At 41.3% G+C, this 24217-nt stretch overlaps 1 protein-coding gene across 3 annotated transcripts in view; it reads left to right on the top strand.

Annotated features, from left to right (window-relative positions):
- The first annotated feature begins 305 nt into the window (after nucleotides 1–305).
- Nucleotides 306–24217, top strand: part of LOC144502435 (transforming growth factor beta receptor type 3-like) — a 110471-nt gene continuing 86559 nt past the window's right edge. The window contains exons 1-2 of one of the 3 annotated variants that reach the window (XM_078226337.1): nucleotides 306–490; nucleotides 2867–3089. In XM_078226337.1, coding sequence (XP_078082463.1) covers nucleotides 3035–3089 — 55 coding nt within the window. In that variant the 5' untranslated portion in view covers nucleotides 306–490; nucleotides 2867–3034. Of the gene's footprint in view, nucleotides 491–1029; nucleotides 1132–2866; nucleotides 3090–24217 lie in introns of those variants that run through there. The other 2 variants (XM_078226339.1, XM_078226338.1) reach the window with 2 other exon arrangements.

The following is a 24217-nucleotide window of genomic DNA, read 5'->3' as shown; positions in this document are numbered from 1 at the left end:
TCGCCCCCACCCCCCAGTCGCCCCTCGCCCCCACCCCCCAGTCGCCCCTCGCCCCCACCCCGCAGTCGCCCCTCGCCCCCACCCCGCAGTCGCCCCTCGCCCCCACCCCCACCCCGCAGTCGCCCCTCGCCCCCACCCCGCAGTCGCCCCCACCCCCCAGTCGCCCCTCGCGCCCCAATTGTTCCCGATCCATTTCCTTTCACCTCACGCGCGGTTAACGGTCGCCTCCCCGCGCCGCCCAGTCCCCACGCGCCGCGCCTCCAATCGGATTTCCCGGCGCCGGCTCGAGACGTTTTTTTTCCTCTCTGGTCTTCCCGAGACAAGCGGCGAAGCAGAAAAACAAGTTTACTCACAGTGCACGGAACAGGAAAACCCCCGTCCCCCACCGGAGAAACGCACAGCACAGAGGGTCAAAACCGCCATTTCGCACCGTTATTTTTCTGGAGGGGAATATTGGAAGGAGAAATTGAGGAACTTCCCTGATTCCGAGGTAAGAAAAGTCCTTTTTTGTGCAACTTGTTTTGCAATGGGGCGATCGAATTTGTGTTAACACTGAAGGATTTTTTTTCACATTTATTTCGTACGGAGGTTTTAGATACTCAGCGCAGTTTTTAAAAAAATACAGAATAACGACGCAGATGATATTTGTAATTAATCACAGACATGAGCAATCCCAAAATTGTCAATGTTACCGGCATTGTTTGTTTAAAAAAAGTAATTAAATGCGTCTGTAGTATGACAAACTCGAAGGGAGGATTTTGGTAGGTTTTATTTGTTTTTTCCGCACAGTTTTTTTTTGACACGAACATGAATTCCGTTTTCCTGTCACCGGACAAGCTGTGGCGTCATTCCTTTCCCAATGATCCCGCCTCATCTTGGCGCCGATTGGCGGCTGCCTCCCCCGGGGGCGGCACCAATCCGCTGATATGGACGCCCGATTGGCCGGCTCGGCTGTCAGTCAGCTAGATTGACAGGGGGGCATTCCACATTCGCTCCTCGGAGCAGCCCCCAAAAAAAGTTTGACCAGAAGTTTATACAGAGGTGAAAAAGTTGAATTAAAGGGCCAGTTCTTCGCACGCAAGACGGGAATAAAGACGGGGGCTCTGTCAACTACCTGAATTGTACTTGCAGGTAACGTGTTTGCTCATTGTTCCAGGACAGAAGTTACAGAAACTTAAATATCTAGTACTTTTTTTGGGGGGGGAACAAAAATCTTTGATTAAGAGTTCATTCGTATCTACAATAGATCTGGGGGAAATATTTAGCGAACTTCTTCCATCAAAACTATTCGATTAGCTGTAGAAAAAGTTTGAAGTCAGGGATGCAGATTTGCCGTTTACAGTGTTGGGCAATATAAATTTTATAGATCAGATCGCACTAAAATAGGATTTAACAATGGGGCAGTTGTGTTATTTGGTTAGCGTGCTCGGTGCACAGATCACACAGGTACAGATGCATTTTACATTGTCAGATTTTAGGTGACGATAATTTGTTAGAGTGTTCGCCAACCTCCTGACTATAGGGAGCAAGCAAATCGTGGCAAATAGGGGAAGTAATCATTGTTATAATAATTTACAATGTGTTGGCAATATCGCTCCTTCGGATTTCTAATACAAACGAACCGAAATAATTCTGGAAGGAATCGACTTTATATATGATGGGAGAATCTGTTCTGCTCTTATTGTCATCGGTTGAATGCATGTGCCAGTAATGTGTTTAATTGTACCAAACAAATGTTAGACATGTGCTTTGAGTAATTTGAAGTAATGTTTAACTTCGTGTAGGTGCACTAATATATTCGAGTTAAGATAGATGTTCTAGTTGGTTGCAGAACTCCCATCTATTGACTCTGTCTATACTTCCCGCTGCCTCGGCAAAGCAGCCAGTATAATTAAGGACCCCACGCACCCGGGACATTCTCTCTTCCACCTTCTTCCGTTGAGAAAAAGATTCTAAAGTCACGTACCAACCAACTCGAGAACCGCTTCTTCCCTGCTGCTGTCAGACTTTTGAATGAACTTACCTTGCATTAAGTTGATCTTTCTCTACACCCTAGCTATGACTGCAACACTACATTCTGCACTCTCTCATTTCCTTCTCTATGAACGGTATGTTTTATCTGTATAGCGCGCAAGAAATAATATTTTCCACCGTATGTTAATACATTTTCAATAATAAATCAAATCAAACTCATTGAAATATGCGCCTGCTTGGTAGTCAATATGAATAACAATTATCGAAGCTTCTGATCATGAATACAGTTTATGAGAATTAGCCATTCCATACTTTTAATTGTACCACAAGATTCTGCTGCAGTAATATTATTTTGCCTCAGTTGGTGAAGTTCTTGCCTTTGATTCAGAAAATTTGGGTTCTTAAACCACAATTGTTCAGCCACAATTGTTTACATATATAAGATGATTGATTGTCAGAGCTGTCCTAGATTAAACCCCATTTGCCTGTTCCAATGGTACAGGAAAAGATCTTATGCCACCTTTGAAAGAAGAGCGTTCTCTTTTGGCTAATCTTCTAGATTAATTTAATTTATATTGTTGTTGGTGGGATCTTGCTTTGGGTTTGTATATGAAATGAAGAAATGTGATATATTGCGAGTTTTTCTTTAAACACTTTGCTGGAATATGTTTACCCATTTGTTTATAATCCTTACGTCTTTAAAAATAAAATTTCTAGGGAATCAAATGTATAATTTCTTTGGAAGAAATAATTTTAGGCCCCGCTAGTTGAATTCTGCATTTTACTGATACAATGAATAGTTAAGTAGCTGAATAAATTGACTTTCATGCAAATATCCTGCATATAAGTAACATAGAGTGACAAGTTAATTGCATTTTTACTTTTCTGATAGATTCCAATAAACCTCAAGGCTGGATTTGCGGAGAAAGGTCTTCCATTTCGACATTTTTCTTAAGTGCAATTTCCAACAAATTTCTCTTCCACCTGGCGAAGGACAGCTTCTGGTATATCAACTCCTAGATACAGGATAGAAGAAGCATTCATCCGGAAAAATAAAACCATGCAGGCAATTCTACCAGTAGTCATAATCATTTTTGGATCACAGATACAAGCGGGTAAATTTGTGTTAAATATTTATATCAGTCACTGTGAGCAAACAATTTCGTTAATTGTACATGTACCAAACAAATGGTCATCAGTGGAGCAAATGGGCATTAAATTTGATGGGACTGCATCCCAAAATTTCAGCTTTCACTATTTAAAGTTCTTCTTAAATCGGCAAATAAATATATAAAGTAGACGTTATGTATGACATTTCAGGAATATTTTGAAGATAGACTTTTTACTTTTACAGTTAGGGAACCAGAGATGGTAAGAATTTTTATATTGCAATGTCCTCTTCAACGCTATCCTTTCATTGATGGAAAATAAATTTGTTGCAGATGGGATAGATATCAAAATATGTTTAAACTTTAAATGTATTGATGTATTAAATAGATCATTCTTTTTGTTAGACTGCTTTTTATTTTCTTTTAGTGTGATTTAGTTGAAAATACCCTTCCAAATTCAAAACATAATATTGTTCAGGGGACATTGCAGTTTTCTGTGACATTTTATGACCTTCGCTGTACAACTTTGCATTGCAACACCATTTTCTGAATCTTGAACCAGAGGAAAGCTTTAAGAACATAAGAACATAAGAAATAGGAGCAGGAGTAGGCCATCTAGCCCCTCGAGCCTGCCCCGCCATTCAATAAGATCATGGCTGATCTGACGTGGATCAGTACCACTTACCCGCCTGATCCCCATAACCCTTAATTCCCTTACCGATCAGGAATCCATCCATCCGCGCTTTAAACATATTCAGCGAGGTAGCCTCCACCACCTCAGTGGGCAGAGAATTCCAGAGATTCACCACCCTCTGGGAGAAGAAGTTCCTCCTCAACTCTGTCTTAAACCGACCCCCCTTTATTTTGAGGCTGTGTCCTCTAGTTTTAACTTCCTTACTAAGTGGAAAGAATCTCTCCGCCTCCACCCTATCCAGCCCCCGCATTATCTTATAAGTCTCCATAAGATCCCCCCTCATCCTTCTAAACTCCAACGAGTACAAACCCAATCTCCTCAGCCTCTCCTCATAATCCAAACCCCTCATCTCCGGTATCAACCTGGTGAACCTTCTCTGCACTCCCTCCAATGCCAATATATCCTTCCTCATATAAGGGGACCAATACTGCACACAGTATTCCAGCTGCGGCCTCACCAATGCCCTGTACAGGTGCATCAAGACATCCCTGCTTTTATATTCTATCCCCTTCGCAATATAGGCCAACATCCCATTTGCCTTCTTGATCACCTGTTGTACCTGCAGACTGGGCTTTTGCGTCTCATGCACAAGGACCCCCAGGTCCCTTTGCACGGTAGCATGTTTTAATTTGTTTCCATTGAGATAGTAATCCCATTTGTTATTATTTCCTCCAAAGTGTATAACCTCGCATTTATCAACGTTATACTCCATTTGCCATATCCTCGCCCACTCACTCAGCCTGTCCAAATCTCTCTGCAGATCTTCTCCGTCCTCCACACGATTCACTTTTCCACTTATCTTTGCGTCGTCTGCAAACTTCGTTACCCTACACTCCGTCCCCTCCTCCAGATCATCTATATAAATGGTAAATAGTTGCGGCCCGAGTACCGATCCCTGCGGCACGCCACTAGTTACCTTCCTCCAACCGGAAAAACACCCATTTATTCCGACTCTTTGCTTCCTGTCGGATAGCCAGTCCCCAATCCACTTTAACACACTACCCCCAACTCCGTGTGCCCTAATCTTCTTCAGTAGCCTTTTATGGGGCACCTTATCAAACGCCTTTTGGAAATCCAAAAACACCGCATCCACCGGTTCTCCTCCATCAACCGCCCTAGTCACATCTTCATAAAAATCCAACATGTTCGTCAAGCACGACTTTCCCCTCATGAATCCATGCTGCGTCTGATTGATCGAACCATTTCTATCCAGATGCCCTGCTATCTCCTCTTTAATAATGGATTCCAGCATTTTCCCTACTACAGACGTTAAGCTGACCGGCCTATAGTTACCCGCCTTTTGTCTCCTTCCTTTTTTAAACAGCGGCGTAACATTAGCCGTTTTCCAATCAACCGGCACTACCCCAGAATGCAACGAGTTTTGATAAATAATCACTAACGCATCCACTATTACCTCTGACATTTCTTTCAATACCCTGGGATGCATTCCATCCGGACCCGGGGACTTGTCCACCTTCAGTCCCATTAGTCTACCCAGCACTGCCTCTCTGGTTACATTAATTGTATTAAGTATTTCTCCTGCTGCCAACCCTCTATCGTTAATATTTGGCAAACTATTTGTGTCCTCCACCGTGAAGACCGACACAAAAAACTTATTTAAAGACTCAGCCATATCCTCATTTCCCACTATTAATTCCCCCTCTCGTCCTCCAAGGGTCCAACATTCACTCTAGCCACTCTATTCCTTTTTATATATTTATAAAAACTTTTACTATCATTTTTTATATTAATTGCTAGCCTAGCTTCATAGTCTATCCTTCCTTTCTTTATCGTTTTCTTAGTCTCTCTTTGTTGTTTCTTAAATTTTTCCCAATCACTTGTTTCTCCACTATTTTTGGCCACTCTGTACGCAGCTGTTTTTATTTTAATACTCTCCTTTATTTCCTTCGTTATCCACGGCTGGTTCTCCCTTTTCTTACAATCCTTGTTTTTTGCTGGAATATATTTTTGCTGAGAACTGAAAAGGATCTCCTTAAAAATCCTCCACTGTTCCTCAGCTATCCTACCTGCCAGCCTGCTCTCCCAGTCTACCTTAGCCAATTCATCCCTCATCCTATCATATTTCCCTCTGTTCAAACAGAGGACACTGGTTTGGGACCAAACTTTCTCCTCTTCCATCTGAATCAGAAATTCGACCATATTGTGGTCACTAGACCCAAGAGGGTCCTTCACAATAAGATCCTTAATTCTACCTACCTCGTTACACAATACCAGATCCAAAATAGCTCGTTCCCTCGTCGGTTCCGTAACATGCTGTTCAAGGAAACTATCCCGACAGCATTCTAAGAACTCTTCCTCCATTCCACCCTTACCGACTTGAGTCTGCCAGTCAATGTGCATGTTGAAGTCCCCCATGATTATTGCCGTTCCGTTTTTACACGCATCCCTTATCTGCTTGTTTATAGCCCTCCCCACCTCAACATTATTATTTGGGGGCCTATATACCACACCTACTAGTGTCTTTCTCCCTCTACTATTCCTCATCTCTACCCATAACGATTCCACGTTTTGTTCCTCAGAGCCTATGTCATCCCTCAGTACTACCCTGATATTATCTCTTATTAATAGCGCGACCCCACCACCTTTTCCTTCCTGTCTATTCTTCCTAAACGCCTGATACCCCTGGATATTCATCTCCCAGTCCTGGTCACCTTTCAGCCACGTTTCTGTAATGGCCACTAGATCGTACCCACTCGTGCTGATTTGCACCATCAACTCATATACCTTGTTCCGAATGCTTCGTGCATTCAGGCAAAGTGTCCTTATTCCAGCTTTTATCTGGACCCGCTTTGATGAGTCGCGAACACCCTCTCCCTCTACTCCCTTATCTAAATTACCGCCTTCATTCACTTGCACCCTCTCCTCTACCATTAATTTTGTAATTCCCCTTACCCCTGCATCCTCCACCCCATCAATTAGTTCCTTGATCCTAGTCAACTCTTCTAGCTCCCCTCCCCCCAACCTATCTAGTTTAAATTCTCCCCAGTAACTTTAGCCAACCTACCGGCCAGGATATTGGTCCCCGTGTGATTCAAGTTAATGTCAACAATGAACTTAAAAGTCTCCTTGTTTTGTAGATAAGTATTCAGCCGTTTCTTGGGTAACGCTCTCACTAAGTCAGGTGATTGTGGGCTCAAGCCCCAGGCCAGAAATTTGAGCCCGCAATCTAGGCTGTACATCAGTGTAATACCTGAAAGAATGTTGCATTAATTGAAGTTTGACTTTTAGATTAGGTATTAAACTGAGGCCCTGTCTGTTTTAAACTTGATACATATTGAAAATTGTTTTATCTAACATGCGCCATGAAAGGACTTCCAACAATCAGTAAATCTTGCTGTCAATTGGTAACTTTTCAGATGTTCAACATTTTTTTGGTCAATGCTACATTTATTGCCGATGTCCAGTTGTCTTTGAAGTATGGTGCACTTCATTAACTACTTTCTTGGGCTTGCTAGATCATTAATGACATCTCTGAGGGAGATTCAGAGACACAGGCTAATCTTCTGGGGCCACAGATTCAAGTCACACTATAGCAGCTGGTAGAATTTAAATTCAATTAATAAAATCTGGAATTGTAAGCTAGTCCATGGTGACCATGTGTATAAATTCATTTGGTTCATTAATGTCCTTTCGGGAAGGAAATCTGCCACCCTTATCCAGTCTGATCTTCTAGGTTCGCAGTAATGTGGTTGACTCTTAACTGTTCTCTGAAATGGCCAAGCAAACTACATAGGAACTAGGAGCAGAAGTAGGCAAATTCAGCTCTTCGAGCCTGCTCCACCATTCAGTCAGATCAAGGCTGATCTCTCTCTCGTCCCAAATCCACATGTTTCCCACATCCCCATATCCCTTTTTAATTAGAAATATATCTATTTCCTTCTTGAAACCATTCAACGATTCAGATTTCACCACGCTATGGGGCAGCGAGTTCCACAAATTCACCACCCTCTGCGAGAAAAGTTCCTCCTCATCTCAGTTTTAAATCTACTGCCTCTCAGCCTTTACTTGTGACCTCTTGTTCGAGATTGCCCTATAAGAGGAAACATTTGGTCTATGTTTACTTCATCAATCCCTTTTTTTGTATACCTCCATCAGATTCCCTTTCATCCTTCTAAACTACAGTGAGTATAAGCTCAAACTGTTAAATCTCTCCTCATAGTCAACATAACATCCTTGCTGCTGGGTTTGCTAGTGCTGTTAGGAAGAATTTAAACTAGTTTGGCAGGGGGAGGGGATCCAGACTGTTAGCAGAATAGAGACACAGTATAACATATAAAAGCAATCAGGTCAGAAGGAATACAGTGGGAGTAAGTTTCAAGGGAGTAAGGCAAGGCTGGAAGGCCTCTACTTTAATGCCAGGAGCATTGATGGTAAAACGGATGAGTTAAGGGTGAGGATTGACACGTGATTATGAAAAAATAGCCATCACACAGGCGTGGTTGAGTGAGGGGCAGGATTGGCAGCTCAGTATCCTGGAATATAGAATCTTCAGGCGATAAAGAGGAGGAGGCATTGCATTATTAGCTAAGGAGGCAGTTACTGCAATAAGGAGAGATGATATCTTGGAGGGGGCATCAAATGAAGCTTTGTGGGTAGAGCTTAGGAATAAAAAAGGGACAGCTATGTTGCTAAGTGTTTATTATAGACCCCCAGATAGTCAGCGGGAAATTGAAGAGAAAATCAGAGAGGGGTATAAAAATAATAAGATTATTATCAATATTAGTTGATTTCAACTTTCCCAACATTAATTGGAATAGCCATCATGTTAAGGGCTTAGATGGAGTAGAGTTCTTAAAATGTATACGGGAAAACCTATTAGGTCAATATGTCGAGGATTCAACAAGGGAAGGAGCATTGCTGGACCTAATTCTGGGGAATGAAGCTGGTTGGTGTGTTGGTGGGGAAGCATTTTGGTGATACTGACCACAACATGGTTCAATTCAAATTTGTTATGGACAAAGAAATTTACAAGTTGCAGAAAAAGGTTTTGGATTGGGGGAGAGTAGATTTTAACAAAATTAGGCAGGATCTGGCCAAGGTAGACTGGAATAAGTTACTTGTGAGGAAATCTACAAAAGAGCAGTGGGGGGTGTTCAAAGATGAAATGGGGTGGGTACAGGCCCAACATGTTCCCTCTAGGATAATAGGAAGGTGTAACAAACCCAGAGAACCATGGATGACCAGAGACATTCAGGATACTATGAGAAGGAAAAGAGAGGCTTTCAACAAGTATAAGGGGAGTAAGTCTGCGGAGGCATTAGTGAAGAACAGAAAGTGCAGAATGGAGCTTAAGAAATCAATTAGGAGAGCAAAGAGTGGATATGAGAAAGCTCTGGCTGGTAAAAGTAGGGAAAATCCTAAGATATTCTATAAGTATATCAATGGGAAGAGGGTAACCAGAGAAAGAGTAGGGACCAAGGAGGAAATCTGTGGGTGGAGGCAGAGGACATATTTCACATCTGTCTTCACTCATGAGAATGAGGAGGTAGTTATGGAACTCGGGAAGAGAGACTGTGAGGCCCTAGAGAAAATTATCATGGGGAGTGACAAGGTATTGGCAGGCTTAAAAGTGGACAAATCTCCAGGTCTGGATGAATTGTGTCCCAGGCTGTTGTGGGAGGCAAGGCTCTGAGCCAAATTTTTAATTCCTCCCTGGCCACCGGCAAAGTGCTAGACGACTGGAAAACAGCTAATGTTTTTCCACTATTTAAGAAATGTTGTAGAGACAAGCCAGGGAACTACAGACCAGTGAGTCTCATGTCTGTGGTTGGGAAACTACTGGAGAAGATTCTAAGGAGTGAATCTATTTGGAGAGGCAAGGTTTGATCAGGGATAGTCAGCATGGTTTTGTCAGAGGGAGGTCATGCTTAACAAATTTGATTGAATTTTGTGAGCATGTAACCAGGTGTGTGGATGAGGATAGTGCGGTTGATGTAGTTTACATGGATTTCAGCAAAGCCTTTGACAAAGTCCTATATGGGAGATTTAGTAAGAAGGCTAATGCACATGGGATACAGGGTGATCTGACAAGATCTAATTGGCTTAGCGGTAGGAGACAGAGGGTGGTGACAGATGGCTGCTTTAGTGACTGGAGGCCAGTGACCGTTGGCGTACCACAGGGATCCGTGCTGGGCCCCCTATTGTTCGTCATTTTTATATAAATAACATAGATGGCTATGTGGGGGGTAGGATCAATACGTTTGCCAATGACACAAAGATTAGCCAAGTGGTTAACAGTGAGGTTGAGTGTCTTGGGTTACAGGAAGATAAAGATGAGATGGTCAAATGGGTGAGTGGCAGATGGAATTTAACCCTGAAAAGTGTGAGGTGATGCACTTTGGAAGAAGTAATTTGACAAGGAAGTATATTATGGAAGGTCTGACACTGGGAAGTTCCGAAGAACAAAGGGACTTTGGCATATTTGTCCGTAGATCTCTGAAGGCGGGTAAATAGGGTGATGAAAAAGGCATATGGCACGCTCGCCTTTATCAATCGGGGTATAGATTACAAAAGCAGAAAGGTCATGATGGAGTTGTATAGGACTTTGGTTAGGCCACAGCTGGAGTACTGTGTGCAATTCTGGTCACCATATTATAGGAAGGACGTGAACGCACTGGAGTGGGTGCAGAGGAGATTTGCCAGGATGCTGCCTGGGATGGAACATTTAAGTTATGAAGAGAGGTTGGATAGGCTTGGATTATTTTCGTTGGAGCAGGGAAGACTGAGGGGTGACCTGATTGAGGTGTTAAAGATTATGAGGGGCACGGACAGGGTGGATAGGGAGCAGCTATTCCCCTTAGTTGAAGGGTCAGTTACGAGGGGATACAAGTTAAAAGTGAGGGGTGGGAGGTTTAGGGGGGATTTGAGGAAAAACCTTTTTACTCAGAGGGTGGTGAGTCTGGAATGCGCTGCCTGGGAGGGTGGTGGAGGCGGGATGCCTCACATCCTTTACAAAGTACCTGGATGAGTACTTGGCACACCATAACATTCAAGGCTATGGGCCAAGTGCTGGCAAGTGGGATTAGGTGGGCAGGTTAGGGCACTTCATGCGTCAGTACAGACTCGATGGGCCGAAGGGTCTCTTCTGCACTGTAGCCTTCTGTGATTCTATGAACTGTTTCATCCCCAGAATCGCTGGTGAGATTCCTCTGAACTGCCTCCAATGCCACCACATTTTTCCTCAAATAAGGAGACCAAAACCAAACACAATACTCCAGATGTGGTCTCCCCAACACCCTATACAATTGCAACAGCACTTCTCTACTTTTATATTCCAGTCCCTTTGCAATAAATGCCAACATTCCATTTACTTTTTTTTAATTACATGCTGCACCTGCTAGACATACCAAGGCAACTTGGGGATGGACAACAAATGTTGGCCTTGGTACTGGTGGATGCATATTTCTGCAAATGACATTAGTGAAGTAGTTGGGTTTTTGCAACAATCTGCCAACTTTCTTGGTAATTCAATGCCAGCCCACAAAATTCAGTTCTAATTTCATAATTTATAATGCAGATTATTCCAAATATTTTTGCTATAGTTATTAGCAAATAAGTGAGCACAAACCTCTGTGTTATTGGTCTCGTATTGTAACTATGTCTATTCCAAATGTGTATTTATAATTTTATGTAATTTTACGCCGCAGATGAACTTAACAAGGAACAGGCCAACATTAATGATAAAATATTATTTGGAAAAGCTTTGAGCATTATATGTTCAATTAGTAAGGAATTGGTCTGGCTACAGGGGTTGAAGCTGACAGATATCCACTGGCTGTGGTGTCTAGCCACTGAAATTGGAATGAATATCTTCATAACGTCCTGCTAAACCATCAATCAGTTGACAATTTGGAAAAATATAATTATACAAAATTACAATTTTTTTTGCAAGCTTAAACAAATTGTAAAAGTAAGTTCAGGAACTGAACTAAGCCATATAGGCCCAGAAAAATATTGGGTCTGTACGCTGTTACTTGACCGCAGCCAGGCTACAAGTGAATTTGGCCTGGCTTTCTAGCTCCTGATCTCAGTCCGGACCAACCCCAGCTGGAAGTGCAAATGTATAGGCATTGGATGAGATTAGACTTGGCTGATGTAATTGAATGACACAACTGAGATTATGCAATAGGGTTACGGTTGCTTTTTAAAAAATTCGATCATGGGATGTAATTGCTGGCAAGGCCAATGTTTGTTACTCATCCCTAATTGCCTTTGCGAAGATGGTGGTGAGCAGTCTTCTTGAAATGCTATGATCCACATAATAAGATGCATCCTCAATACTGTTCAGGAAGAGCAACAGTGAAAGAATAATGATATAGTTACTAGTCAGAGTAATGTATGACTTGAAAGGTAATTTCCAGCTAGTGGTGTTCCCATGTGTCAGCTGCTTTTGGCTATGACGGTAACAGCTATGAGTATGGAGGATACTGATGCTGGAGCCTTAACATTTGCTGCAGTGCACACTGTAGATGGTACACTGTGCTGTCACTATGCAGGAATGGTGTTTAAGGAGGTTGAAGGGTTGGCGATCAAGTGGGCTGCTTTATCCTGGATGGTGTCGAGCTTAAATGTTATTAGAGTTTTGGGGATTCAGGAGGCGAGTTACTCAGTTGAATTCCCAAGTCCTGACCTGTGTTGTATGGCTTGTCCAGTCCAGGATATTGATAGTGGGAGGGGCAGCAGTGGTATTGCCGAAAAATGTCAAGAGGAGATGGTTAAATTATGTTTTTGGAGATGGTCGTTGCCTAGCATTGATGTGACTTGAATATTATTTGCCACTTCAGCCCAAGCCTGAAGGTTGTACAGGTCTTGCTGCATGAAGGCATGACTGCTTCACTATCTGAGGAGTTGCAAATGGTACTGAATGCTGCAATTATTAGCATACACTTCTGATATTTATGTTGGAGAGAATGCCAGTTAAGCAGCTGAAAATATTTGGGCCTAGGACACTACCCTGATGTCCTGGATCTGAAATGATTGATCTCAACAACCACAATCCTCTTACTTGAATGAAATATCACCGAGGGGCGACAGGATGGCACAGTGGTTAGCACTGCTGCCTCACAGTGCCAGGGACTCAGGTTCAATTCTGGCCTCGGGTCACTGTCTGTGTGGAATTTGCACATTCTCCCCATGTCTGCGTGGGTTTCCTCCGGGTGCTCCAGTTCCTCCCTCAGTCCAAGGATGTGTGGGTTAGATTGATTGGCCAAGCTAAATTGACCCTAGTGTCAGGGGATTAGCAGGGTAAATATGTGGGGTTATGGGAATAGGGCCTGGGTGAGAATGTGGTTGGTGCAGACTTAATGGGTTGGATGACCACCTTCTGCACTATAAGGATTCTGTGATCACAGAATCTCAGAGTTACTGTGTAGGAGAAGGCCATTGGGCCCATTGTGTCTGTCCTGGCTTTCAGAATGAGCAATTCACTTAGGGCCTTTCTTCTGTCTTGGTCTTGTAACCTGCACGTTTTTCTTTTTCAGATAAACAGTAGTTCCCTTTTGAATCCTTTAATTTAAAACTACCTCTACCACACACTGTATACTAGTTCAAAACATCCAGGAAGGAAACGAGTTGAAATAAATTTAATTTCTATAAAATATCTATTCCGAAATATTTTAAAATCAAAATTATCTGGCAGCTGGAAGGAGACATATCCAGACGGTTGAGAGGAAAGAATAGGGTCATGTGATCTGTTCTGAATTTTGGCTGACAATCTTGGGTGACTTGGTTTTTAAAAGTTAAGGCGGGGGCTGGATGGACTTGGGTGTCTTGAGGATAGCTACTTAATATTTCTACCTGGATACCATGCTCATTTACTATTAAGATGAATTTTAAGAGGGGATGAGTTCATAGGTAGCCATTGTAGGATTGGGTTCCAATTTTTTCCTAAAGTTTCACTGAACTTCACAGACTGGGTCAGTCTGCAAGAATCTAAGAGAGTGAGAGAGAACAGAGAAATAGTTGTGGACGGGAGCTCATACTTGTCTTGAGGCTTGTGAAAGTTTAAACGAAGTTGGAAAATCCAACTAGCTTTGGCAAAAGGGAGGGATCTCCAATTTATCCCTCACTGTGAAAATCAATTTGGGACTAGAAGTTATCCATTTTTTAAAAAAGGAGCTGAGGATAGTTTTGGTCTGGTTCTTGGAGAATTAAGTGTTTACCTAGTGACACAGCAATGTACAATAGTGGAGAAGATCATGTTTTAAATATTAAGTGGGCATCTTTTCTGGAGTTTATGGTATGTTGGTCACTCAAATAGTGTTTGGTCAATTTTGTTTATAGTTTGTATCTTGCAATAAAAGTCTTAAAACTTGAAATCTTGTCCTGCAATCCCTTCAGTCACCCACTGGAAGTCTGAACCTCCTCCCAAATAGTAACCATCTCTACAGGGTTGTAACATTGTTTAAAACTAAAACTCATGTGGTCACTACTCCTCTGAAACTGATGACAACTTCTGAAGTCTGCATATATGTAGAAAAACATAAATAGAGAAGTTGCTGTCAGTGATGCTACACTTCCCCAGAGGGATCACTTTTGGTGTCCCCTCAAATGACAGGAATCACAGAACGTTCCTCTTCATTAGTCTCACTGTGTAGGTCTTGGAAAAAGTTGCATCTTTTGTGGAGGTCAGAGGCAAACATCATTGTTTCACCGCTGATGATGAAACCCAAGACAATGAACAGTAGCTTCATATCTATAACTATCATTAGCCCACTGGGCAAATCCAAGAACACATCTCATGCTTTATGTGAGCCTGTTGTTCTTCTGTACAGTTATGCACCTCTTTAACCCCCCCCCCTTAAAATAATTTAGCTCTCTTAAAAACAATTAAACCATTAAATAATTCACAGTGCATTCATAGCAACTACAATTTTGTCTGCTGCTTTTAGTAATTCTCCTCAGAAAGTCTGCCTATAGTTTGAAACACTTCTGATATTTGAACCTCCTCCATCCCCACCAATTATTATCAGTAGCTACATATGTACCTCCACACAATGGAGAGAGGGCACATTGCTTGTGCAGCTGGACCACAGTGAAGAGTTGGGGCATTCGGGAGAGAAAATCGGAACGTGGTAAGTAAAGTTAGCATTCTGCAGGTGTGGAATGACAATTGATAATATGATGTGGCTCAAAAAGGTCAGGACTGAGTACTAAAAAATTGTGGATAATGAGCGTTGAGAAAAGATGTGGAATGGAAGAAAAGAAGATGGGTGGCAGTTTTAATGAAAAAAGGAACAAAGACTTGCATTTATGTTGCATTTTTCCTGACTACCTTAAAGTCTTAAATCAATTAAGCCAATTAAGTACTTTTCGAATGTAGTCATTTGTTGTAAAGTAGGAAACATGGCAGCCAATATATATACACAGCAAACTTCCACAAGCGGCAATCTAATAATAAGATCATCTGCAGGCATGCTGACATCATTTAAGACTTACCTGGATAGTCACATGAGCAGCCTGGGAATGGAGGGATACAAATGATTGGTCTTGTTGGACCAAGGAGCGGCACAGGCTTGGAGGGCCGAAGGGCCTGTTTCCTGTGCTGTGCTGTTCTTTGTTCTTTGGTTTATTTTGCCTGATATTGATGGATAAATATTGGTCAGGGCACCCCTGCACTCCTTCAAAATAGTATTGTGGGCTCTTTTACATCCAATTGAGCAGGCAGATAGGGCCTCGATTTAATGTTTAATCTGGGATATGGCACTTCTGATTGTGCAGCGCTCCCTAAATACTGTACTGGGCTGGAGTGTTCGCTTTCATTTTTGTATTCAAGCTCTGGAATGGGTCTTAATGACTCAAAGGCAAGAGTGCTGCCCACTGAGCCACAAGTTTGATATTCAAAAGAGAAACATTATGCTGTCCTGGGGGTGAACATAATCTATTTGGTTACAGCTAAGAAACACCAGAGGTGTCATTTCCCTGCTGTGTGCATTATATAGTCCACCAATTAGTGTGAGAGAAACAGAGAAACAAATTTGGAAAAAAATATTACATAAGGTACAAAACTATAGACCAGTTACCTTCATATAGGCTGGGATAATAGTGTAAAGGGCAAAGAGGGGGTAAGAGTTCTTTAAGTGTGTTCAAGAGAATTTTCTGGAGCAGTATGTTTCCAGCCCATTGAGGAAGGAAACATTGTTGGATCTGGTCCTGGGGAATGGAGTGGGTCAGGAGGATCATGTGGTACTGGAAAATCATTTAGGGGCCAATGATCACAATTATCATAAGGTTTATGTTAGCTATAGCTAAGGACAGAGTATTTCAGGATAATAGTTAATTGGGGGTGAGCCTATTTCAGTGTGGTGAGAACAGAAATTGAAATCAAAGATTAGAACAATGGGCTGCCTTTTATAGAGGAGATATTTCAGGAACATTGGAGGTTCATTCCTATGAGGAAAAAAGGTAAGATGAGCAAAGCCAAAACTTCCTGGATGACAAAAGGGTAAGGTGAAGCATGAAAGGGATGCATATAACTCATACCAGGTTGATGATGCAAGTGGAACCGGGCTGAATATAGAAAGTTCAGAGGGGAAGTGAGAAGCAAAAAGAGCACATGAGAAATTAACAAAATGTAACTCATCAGTCTTCCATAGATATATCGTGTCACTCTTTGGTATTTGGTCAAAAGGTTTAAAAAATTCTCTTCCATGTGGCGTTTTTCAAAATACTATGTCAAATTAATGGAGGAAAAAAAATTGCAATTTTTCAAATTTGTTACTGTGAGAATATTACCATAAGCCTGTAAGCTAATGTTTGCATACAAGTGTGAAAAAATTGTTTGTGTCCTCTTGTTTGTCAGCATTCTAGTCAAGTGAAATTTAAGCATTTACTTAATTTATTTATCATGAATTCCTTGTGCAAGCCACAATGAAAATGTTTTGGCTTCACTATAGATGGGATCTGGCAGTCATTTTGCCTTCCAATTGCTTCTTAGGGGAACTTAACCTTATTCAGCAATTGTAATGTCACAGCCAACTAACACATGCTAAAGACAGACGAAGATAAAAATCTTTCTGTGTAGCCAGTTGGGAGACATTTTGGTGCTGCTTGTTGCCAGCCAGTCTCGCTTTGTTTTTTTTTCAGTTTTATATTTACATATCTTGTTGTGGTTCACACCCTTGTGACTTGTTTAATGCCACAGTCAGCATTGCCTACTTATCTGATAGCGGTTTAATACTGATGCTGGATCACTTTCCTGTAAATTTAAGAGATAGCATTGCTATTATGCTGTGCTTAGTTGTTATTTTTTAAAAATCAGATTTGGAAGCATTCTTAGATTTTGTTTATAAGTTCCAGTTTACTTAAATTTGCCTTTTTAGCTGCATTAGAATAGAATACAATAATGGGGGTAGATATTAGTAAGCATTGCACCTGTTTTCACATATAAAACTTAGCAGTGGGATGGCACGGGCCCAATCTCCATTATCAATGGGTCTCGCTGCCAACTACATTAAACACATTATTTAGATATCCTGAATGGTCACCTGAAACAGATATGGGGTTTCTTGAACATGTAAGCTCATTTTAGGATCCCTTTTCACAAATTGGTCACCATGGCAGGTGTGAAGTGGGAAATATCTGTCAGTCTTGGATTTAAAATTATTAATTGAGCTAGCATCAACTGCTCTTGGTGGGAGAGAATTCCAAACTCTTTTCTTGAAGTTTTCTAACTTCACTCTTGGATGGCCTGGCTCTGATTTTGAGACTTTCCTTTTGTTCCAGACTGTAGTCGAGGCTTTGTGTAGCTGTAACAACTTTTTTCCCTTTTTTATTATAACCTCTAATTATAAAGACTGACATTCCACAAGCCTTTTTAACCTGACTATTATATTTTAGTGATCAGCATATATGGACCCTCAAATTTCCTTATTCCTAGCTTTTCTCCACTTCCTTTCTTAATCCAAATCTGCATTGAAATCAGTCTGCTGCAGCTTTGCCTACACTTAGCAGTGTTTCTGTATTTTTATGCATTTTCTGTGTGTTTATGCCAGTTACTACTCCACAATTCTTTGTGGCATTAGCAAACTTGAATGCATGGCTCACTATTGTTACCTAAGTCGTTAATATATAGTGAATAGTTGAGGCTTCAGTAAAGATCATGGTGGGATACTTTGTCATTTAAATACAGACTTATTATTCCTACTCCATTTTCTACTGCCTAACCGACTCCTCAATGGGATCAATGATTTGTGCCCAATTCCATGAGTTTTAATTTGTTAACAGTCACTTAAGTGGAAACTTCATGAATATTTTGTGGATGGCCACATCCAAAGACATTTCTGCAAATATTCCCTCAAAAATTCAATTAGGTGTGATAGATAATTCCTACCCTTTGCAAATGCATGTTGACTCTAAACAGCTCAAATTTCGAATGCTTAGTCGCTTCTTTCTGATTCATTGGTTCTAAATTGAGCTAAATTCTCTTGACCTGATCCCACTGTTCATTTGTTGTTTTATCTGATCACTTTGACCAGTTCATTATCAAGTAACAGTGTTGTTTCTTCTTTCAAACCTAACATAGAATTTGATCAGATTGTGATCACTGATAACCATTCTTTTACTGTTATTCATTATTAAATTTAGCATGGCTTGTCCTCTGGGCTCTTGCATCAATGGTATGGATGCCTCCACAGCGCCAAGTTCTGGGCAGAAGAGTAAACCTAGATTTATCTTTATTACATAAAACTTGGAAGAAGATCCTTTAACTGATCATGTTTGTGCCAGCTTTGTCCTTTATTCAGAACTGTTCATTTTTTTTCAAGAATGTCTTGATTTCTCTTTTGTGTATTAGAAGTTTACAATAGCAAAGAAAACTTCTAATAAAATTGAGGAAAAAATTTAACTTTTTAGGTCTTTGGGCCATCTGTGAATAATTCTTAATTGTAATCCAGCAACTGCTTGGATTTATATGAAACCTTTGAAATGAAAAAATATTCTAAGGTGCTAGTTTTGCAAATTTGGTAGCTATTTATGCACAATACGTTTCGTAACAGTTAAGCAAAAACTACAGGTGTTGGAAATCTGATATAACAACATAAAATCTGAAATAATACATAAAATTGAAACATTCAGCAGATCAGGCAAGATCAGTTTATATCCAGGACATTAACTTATCCGATCCCTTCACAAATACTGATTGCTGAGTATTTCCAGTGGTTTGTTTTTGTTGCTTGCAATATTTAATCTAATTTGGTGGTATTGGTTGAGCTGTGACCAAATGTGAGTAATGACGTTGGAAACTCTACCACTCTTTGCCCTAATATTCTGCATGGTCCTGTCCAGCAGAGAGGATGAGCTGTTGGCTGTCTGTTGAAAAGGTCACTGGAGATCTGTAGAAGATCTGTGTAAATAGTGCACATGATGAGAGGTGGAGAAGAAGCAAGATAGAAAGAGAATGAGAGGTGATCAATGTAGAGAAATACATGCAATGCGAAGTGAGAAAGGAGTTGCTGGTTTTGCAATTGATTGCCTTGTGAGAAGAGACTGGTGTCAGTGTGTGGATTAAAAGGAAAGAAAGGAATGTGTTTTCGGGGGGAGAGAGATGAAGCACTATGCAGGTGTGGCTCTCTGCTGAACGTTGTGATGGAGAGAAGGGAATTGTTGAAAGCTGTGTGGGAGGGTTGAAAGGTGGGAAGATAGAGAGCTGTAATGGTGTTTTCTCGGTCGTTGAATCAGTTTGTGAATATGAGCTACTGATCCTTTCTGATACCTCTGTCCATGCCTGCTTCATTCTGGTGTGCAGGTGCCGGTTTCTTGTTCTTGTTTCCATTACGAGGACTTCCAGGAAGGCATTTGAAAAACACGGGGTAGTCATTTGTACTGCATACTTAAGTCTTTCTCAGTTTTACAACTTTGCTTTAGAAATAATTGCCTGCTTTAAGAAAACCATGCGAATTCTGACAAATATTGTGGATGTGATTCGGGCGGCCTGATTTGCAATAAGATTGTCAGACAGTCCTTTTTAAAATGAAACCTAGGAATTCAAATTGCTCAGGCGTGAGTGAGGGTCTGTTGCCCATTCTGACCTCCACACGTTTGTATCTATGCTGGGCTAAAGTCAAGACTAGAGACAAATGTACACGTGGAAAGAAAGTAGCATGAAAGATATATGGACCATTTTTAACACATAGCGCCTTATGAGATTGAGTGGGCGGGGGTTAAAAATAAAGACAGTGTATTACCCTCTACTTGACATTGCACTCTAATGGCCATAATTTTTACTCCTGGATTTTGGGAGGTCTGTGAGACTTGAGTTAGTGGTAGGCAAGACTCTTTTACATATTTAACATTCACAGTCCAATAATGTCATTTGGATCCTAAATGGACTTTAGTACAGTTCTATATTTAGTGTTTGGTGCCTACCTTGCAAGCAAGACCCGATACCATATAGGAGCAGGCCCATGTCAGGAATGTTATTTTAATTCTTTTGGGGCTCAAACTCAAGAGTTTCTGGCTCAGAATCGGGGTGCTGCCACAAGGGCCCTAACCATATTTTTGCCCATTTGGAAGAAAAAATAAGTTCATACTGAGGATACAGATAAAAGTGCCGATTGAGCAGATTTCATCTTCTCTATTAACTTATAACCAGCAGTTAGCAGATGTGGTTATTATTCAGCTGAAATGTTTTTTATTTCATTTTGAGTAAGATCAGCATTGGGGTAATTTCCTAAAAGCAACGAGTGAGCATTCTGCTAAATCCTTCACACTCTAATAAATTCCTTAGGAAAAAATATGAATCCCAAAAGAATATATTCAGTTTGAGAAACTGTTGAACATTCCCAGAGTAAGACTACAGTCAGATTGTCCGAAAAGTACTTACTGTTTTATTTACTATATTAGCTTGTGAGATTGGGCACTTTGAATACTGCAAGCTAACCAATGGTGCTGGAGGGGACAGAGAAAGAGTGTTGGATGGTGGTGTGGAAGGTTGGGTGAAGGGAGACTTAAAAATCTAAGGAGAAAGTTTGGGGTATCGGACAAGTATAGTGATGTGAGTAAAAACAAACCGAGTGTGACCAGGAGGGACACAGATTTCAACAAAAAATGTGCAACAGCAAATAAGGCCATTGCAGGGAATAGAAATAAAAACTAAATTAATATTTCTTTATTTGAATGCATAAAACATCTGCAATAAGTGGCACAAAAACGGGCAAATTATTTAGATCCATTTGCCATTAAAGAAACATGGCTGCAATGTGATCAGAATTGGGAAATAAATATTCCAGGGCATATGTTTTGGAAAGATAGGCAGAATGGCAAAAGGGGGTACTGTAGTAAAAGATAACATCAGGACATTAGTGAGAAAGAATTTGACCTCTGAAGGTCATGAAGTAAAATCAGTATGGATGGAATTTGGGAATAGCAAGAGTCAGAAAACACGGGTGGGAGTAGTTTATAGCCCCTGACAGTAGGTGTACCATTGGGCAGAGCATTAAACAAGACATTATTGAAGCCTGTAACAAAGCATATATAACTTATTGGGGACTTTAACCTTCACATAGACTGGGACGATCAAATTAGCAAGTTTGTTGTGTGTGTGTCTTTCTTTCCTGATCAAGTGGTATATAAATCAATAAGTTGGATTTAGAAATTTGCATTAGGCGATGCATAGGGATCTGTTTTTAGCTGTTAAATTTCAAAGGGAAATAAAAGGCTTTTACACGGTTTGCAAGTGTGCAAGGGAAGGTTATGATATTTTATTTGAAAGTGGAGGCCAATGTGAAAGGTTTTTATATTTAGAAATGCTGAGGAGAATGGAATCACAGATGAAAAGGGAAAAGGATATTGTAGGAAAGGTGTTGAGAGGATTAGAGGTTAGCTACATGAGGAATGCCTCCTTGAAATAGCTGTGCATTGGGAGAAGATGTGAAATTTTGAATCCACCATCCAGTCAAGCTGGAAAAGTCTTTGGCTGCAAATGGCAGTCTTGTGTCTAAAGGTTTCTTGGATTTCCACAGCAGTGCGGAAGGTAGTTTGAGAGATTGAGTGATATACCTCATTAAAGCACACGCAGCTTTGCCTTGTGTGATAGTATTGGACTTTTACAGTTAAACATCCATAAGGGAGTGTTGCCTGGAGGATGTTTACTTGAATCTGACCAATAAGGGACTATTTTGGGGGGAATGTTTTGGAAGACCTTCAACAATTTTAACTTTAACTGTAATCCTTTCTTCATGTTAATAAATCTTTTATTTTTTTAAAATCCCAAAAGTGTTACTGGACTTGTTCAGTATGTTTTCATTTTCAGAATACAAAAAATGGATGGTGTGTAAACCAAATTTCCTTCTGCTGTGGGCATAACACACTTGCAAAAAAAAAGTCAGGTCTCAGGATTGGGAATGTTTTAGAAACAAACAAAGGGCCACGAAAAAGTTGAATATGAGGGTAAACGAGCTAGAAATATAAAAACATTATAAGAGCTTTTGTAAGTATATAAAAAGGAAGAGAGTAGCTAAACTAAGCATTGGTCATTTAGATGCAGAGAGATGAGAAATTATCATGGTGAAAGAGGAAGCAGTGGAAGCATTAAACAAATACTATGGCCAGGATTCTCCCCGCCCGCTGCGCTCTTTGAGTGTCGCAAGAATCAATGCTGGAGCTTTAGCTATTCATAGTCTGTCTGTCTGTATCAAATCATTATGAAGTCTTAAAACAAAGAAACCAGATGGTCCACCCAGCCTCAACCTAGGCACCGGAATGACAACAGAAAACCAAGCCTTGTTGATGTCTGGAGGCTTATGCCAACATTGGGAGACCTGTCCCACAGACTAGTTGAGCAACAGTCTGTCATAGTTTTACCAAATCATACCTTACAGACAACATCCCTGACACCACCACCACCATGCCTGGATATGTTCTGTCCTGTCTCACTGGCAGGACTCACCAGAGGTGGTAGCATCAGAGGAGGTAGCACAACCCCCTGTAAGGAGGGGGTTGCCCTGGGAGTCCTCCATGATGTCTCATGGCATCAAGTCAAAACATGGGCATGTTAACCTCATGCTAATTACCACCTACTGTTTTCTCCCACCCTACTCCCCATCCTGGCCCCACCCAGTTGATGAATCACAAATTCCTTCAAGTTGAATATTACTTGGAGGAAGCACTGAGAATGGCAAGGGTGTGGATGTACTCTGGGTGGGGGATTTCAATATACACCACCATGAGTGGTTTGGTAGCACCATTATGACTGAACTGGCCAATTAAAAAATGACTGAGTTGATGAGTGAGTCTGCACCGTATGGTGAGGGAGCCAACAAGAGAGAAAAAACTTACTTGACCTAAACCTTGCCGATCTACCTGTCACACATGCATCTGTTGATAACAGTTTTGGCAGGAGTGAGCACCGCACGGTCCTTGAGGGGACCAAGTCCCATCTTCACATTGAGCATATGCTCCATCATATTGTGAGGCACTAACTAAATGACTAGATTTAGAACATATCTAGCAACTCAAAGCTGGGCATCCTTGAGGCACTGGCTGATGGCCAGCAGCAGCAGGTTTGTATTCAACCGCAATTTGTGACCTCATGGCCCAGCATTACTCCCACCCTACAATTGCCATCAAGCTGGGGGATCAACCTTTGCTCTATCAGTGCTGTCACGTGGCACTTACAGAGCAATCATAGAATTGCTACAGTACAGAAGGAGGCCATTCAGCCCATTAAGCCCTCACTGACAGCAATCCCACCCAATCCCTGTCACCCCATGTATTTACCCTGCTAATCTCCCTGACTAAGGGACAATTTAGCATAGCCAATCCACCTAACCCACACATCCTTGGAGTGTGGGAGAAAATTGGAGCACCTGGAGGAAATCCATGCAGACACAGGAAGAACATACGAACTCCACACAGTCACCCGAGGCCGGAATTGAACCCAGGCCCCTCGCGCTGTGAGGCAGCAGTGCTAATTATTGTGCCACTGTGCCAAGCAATAATTTGTTCACTGATATTGAATTTACACTCAACTTGGGATCACTCAGCTCCTGACCATATTGCAGCCTTGGTCCAAATATGGACTAAAGAGCTGAGCAAAAAGCTAAGATGAGAGTGACTGCTCTTAATATCAGGGTAACATTGGACCAAGTGTGCATCAAGGAATCCTAGCAGAACTAAAGCCATGTGAATCAGGGGTGGGGGGTCGCAACTGGTTTGAGTCATACTTAGTACAAAGAAAGATGGTTGTACTTTTTGGAGGTCAATAATTTCAGTCCTAGGACATCACTGTAGGAGTTCCTCCAGGGCCCACCTGTGTCCTGGGCCCACCCATATTTAGCTGCTTCATCAATGATCTTCCCTCATTACAAAATCAGAAGTGGTGATGTTTACTAATGATTGCACAGTTTTCACCATTTGTGACTCCTCGGATACTGAAGCAATCCATGCCTGTATGCTGGAAAACCTGGACAAATTTCATGTTTGG

Source organism: Mustelus asterias, chromosome 13 (genome assembly GCF_964213995.1).
Source record: "Mustelus asterias chromosome 13, sMusAst1.hap1.1, whole genome shotgun sequence".
Lineage (NCBI taxonomy): Eukaryota > Metazoa > Chordata > Chondrichthyes > Carcharhiniformes > Triakidae > Mustelus > Mustelus asterias.
This window is presented reverse-complemented; position numbering and strand designations above follow the sequence as displayed.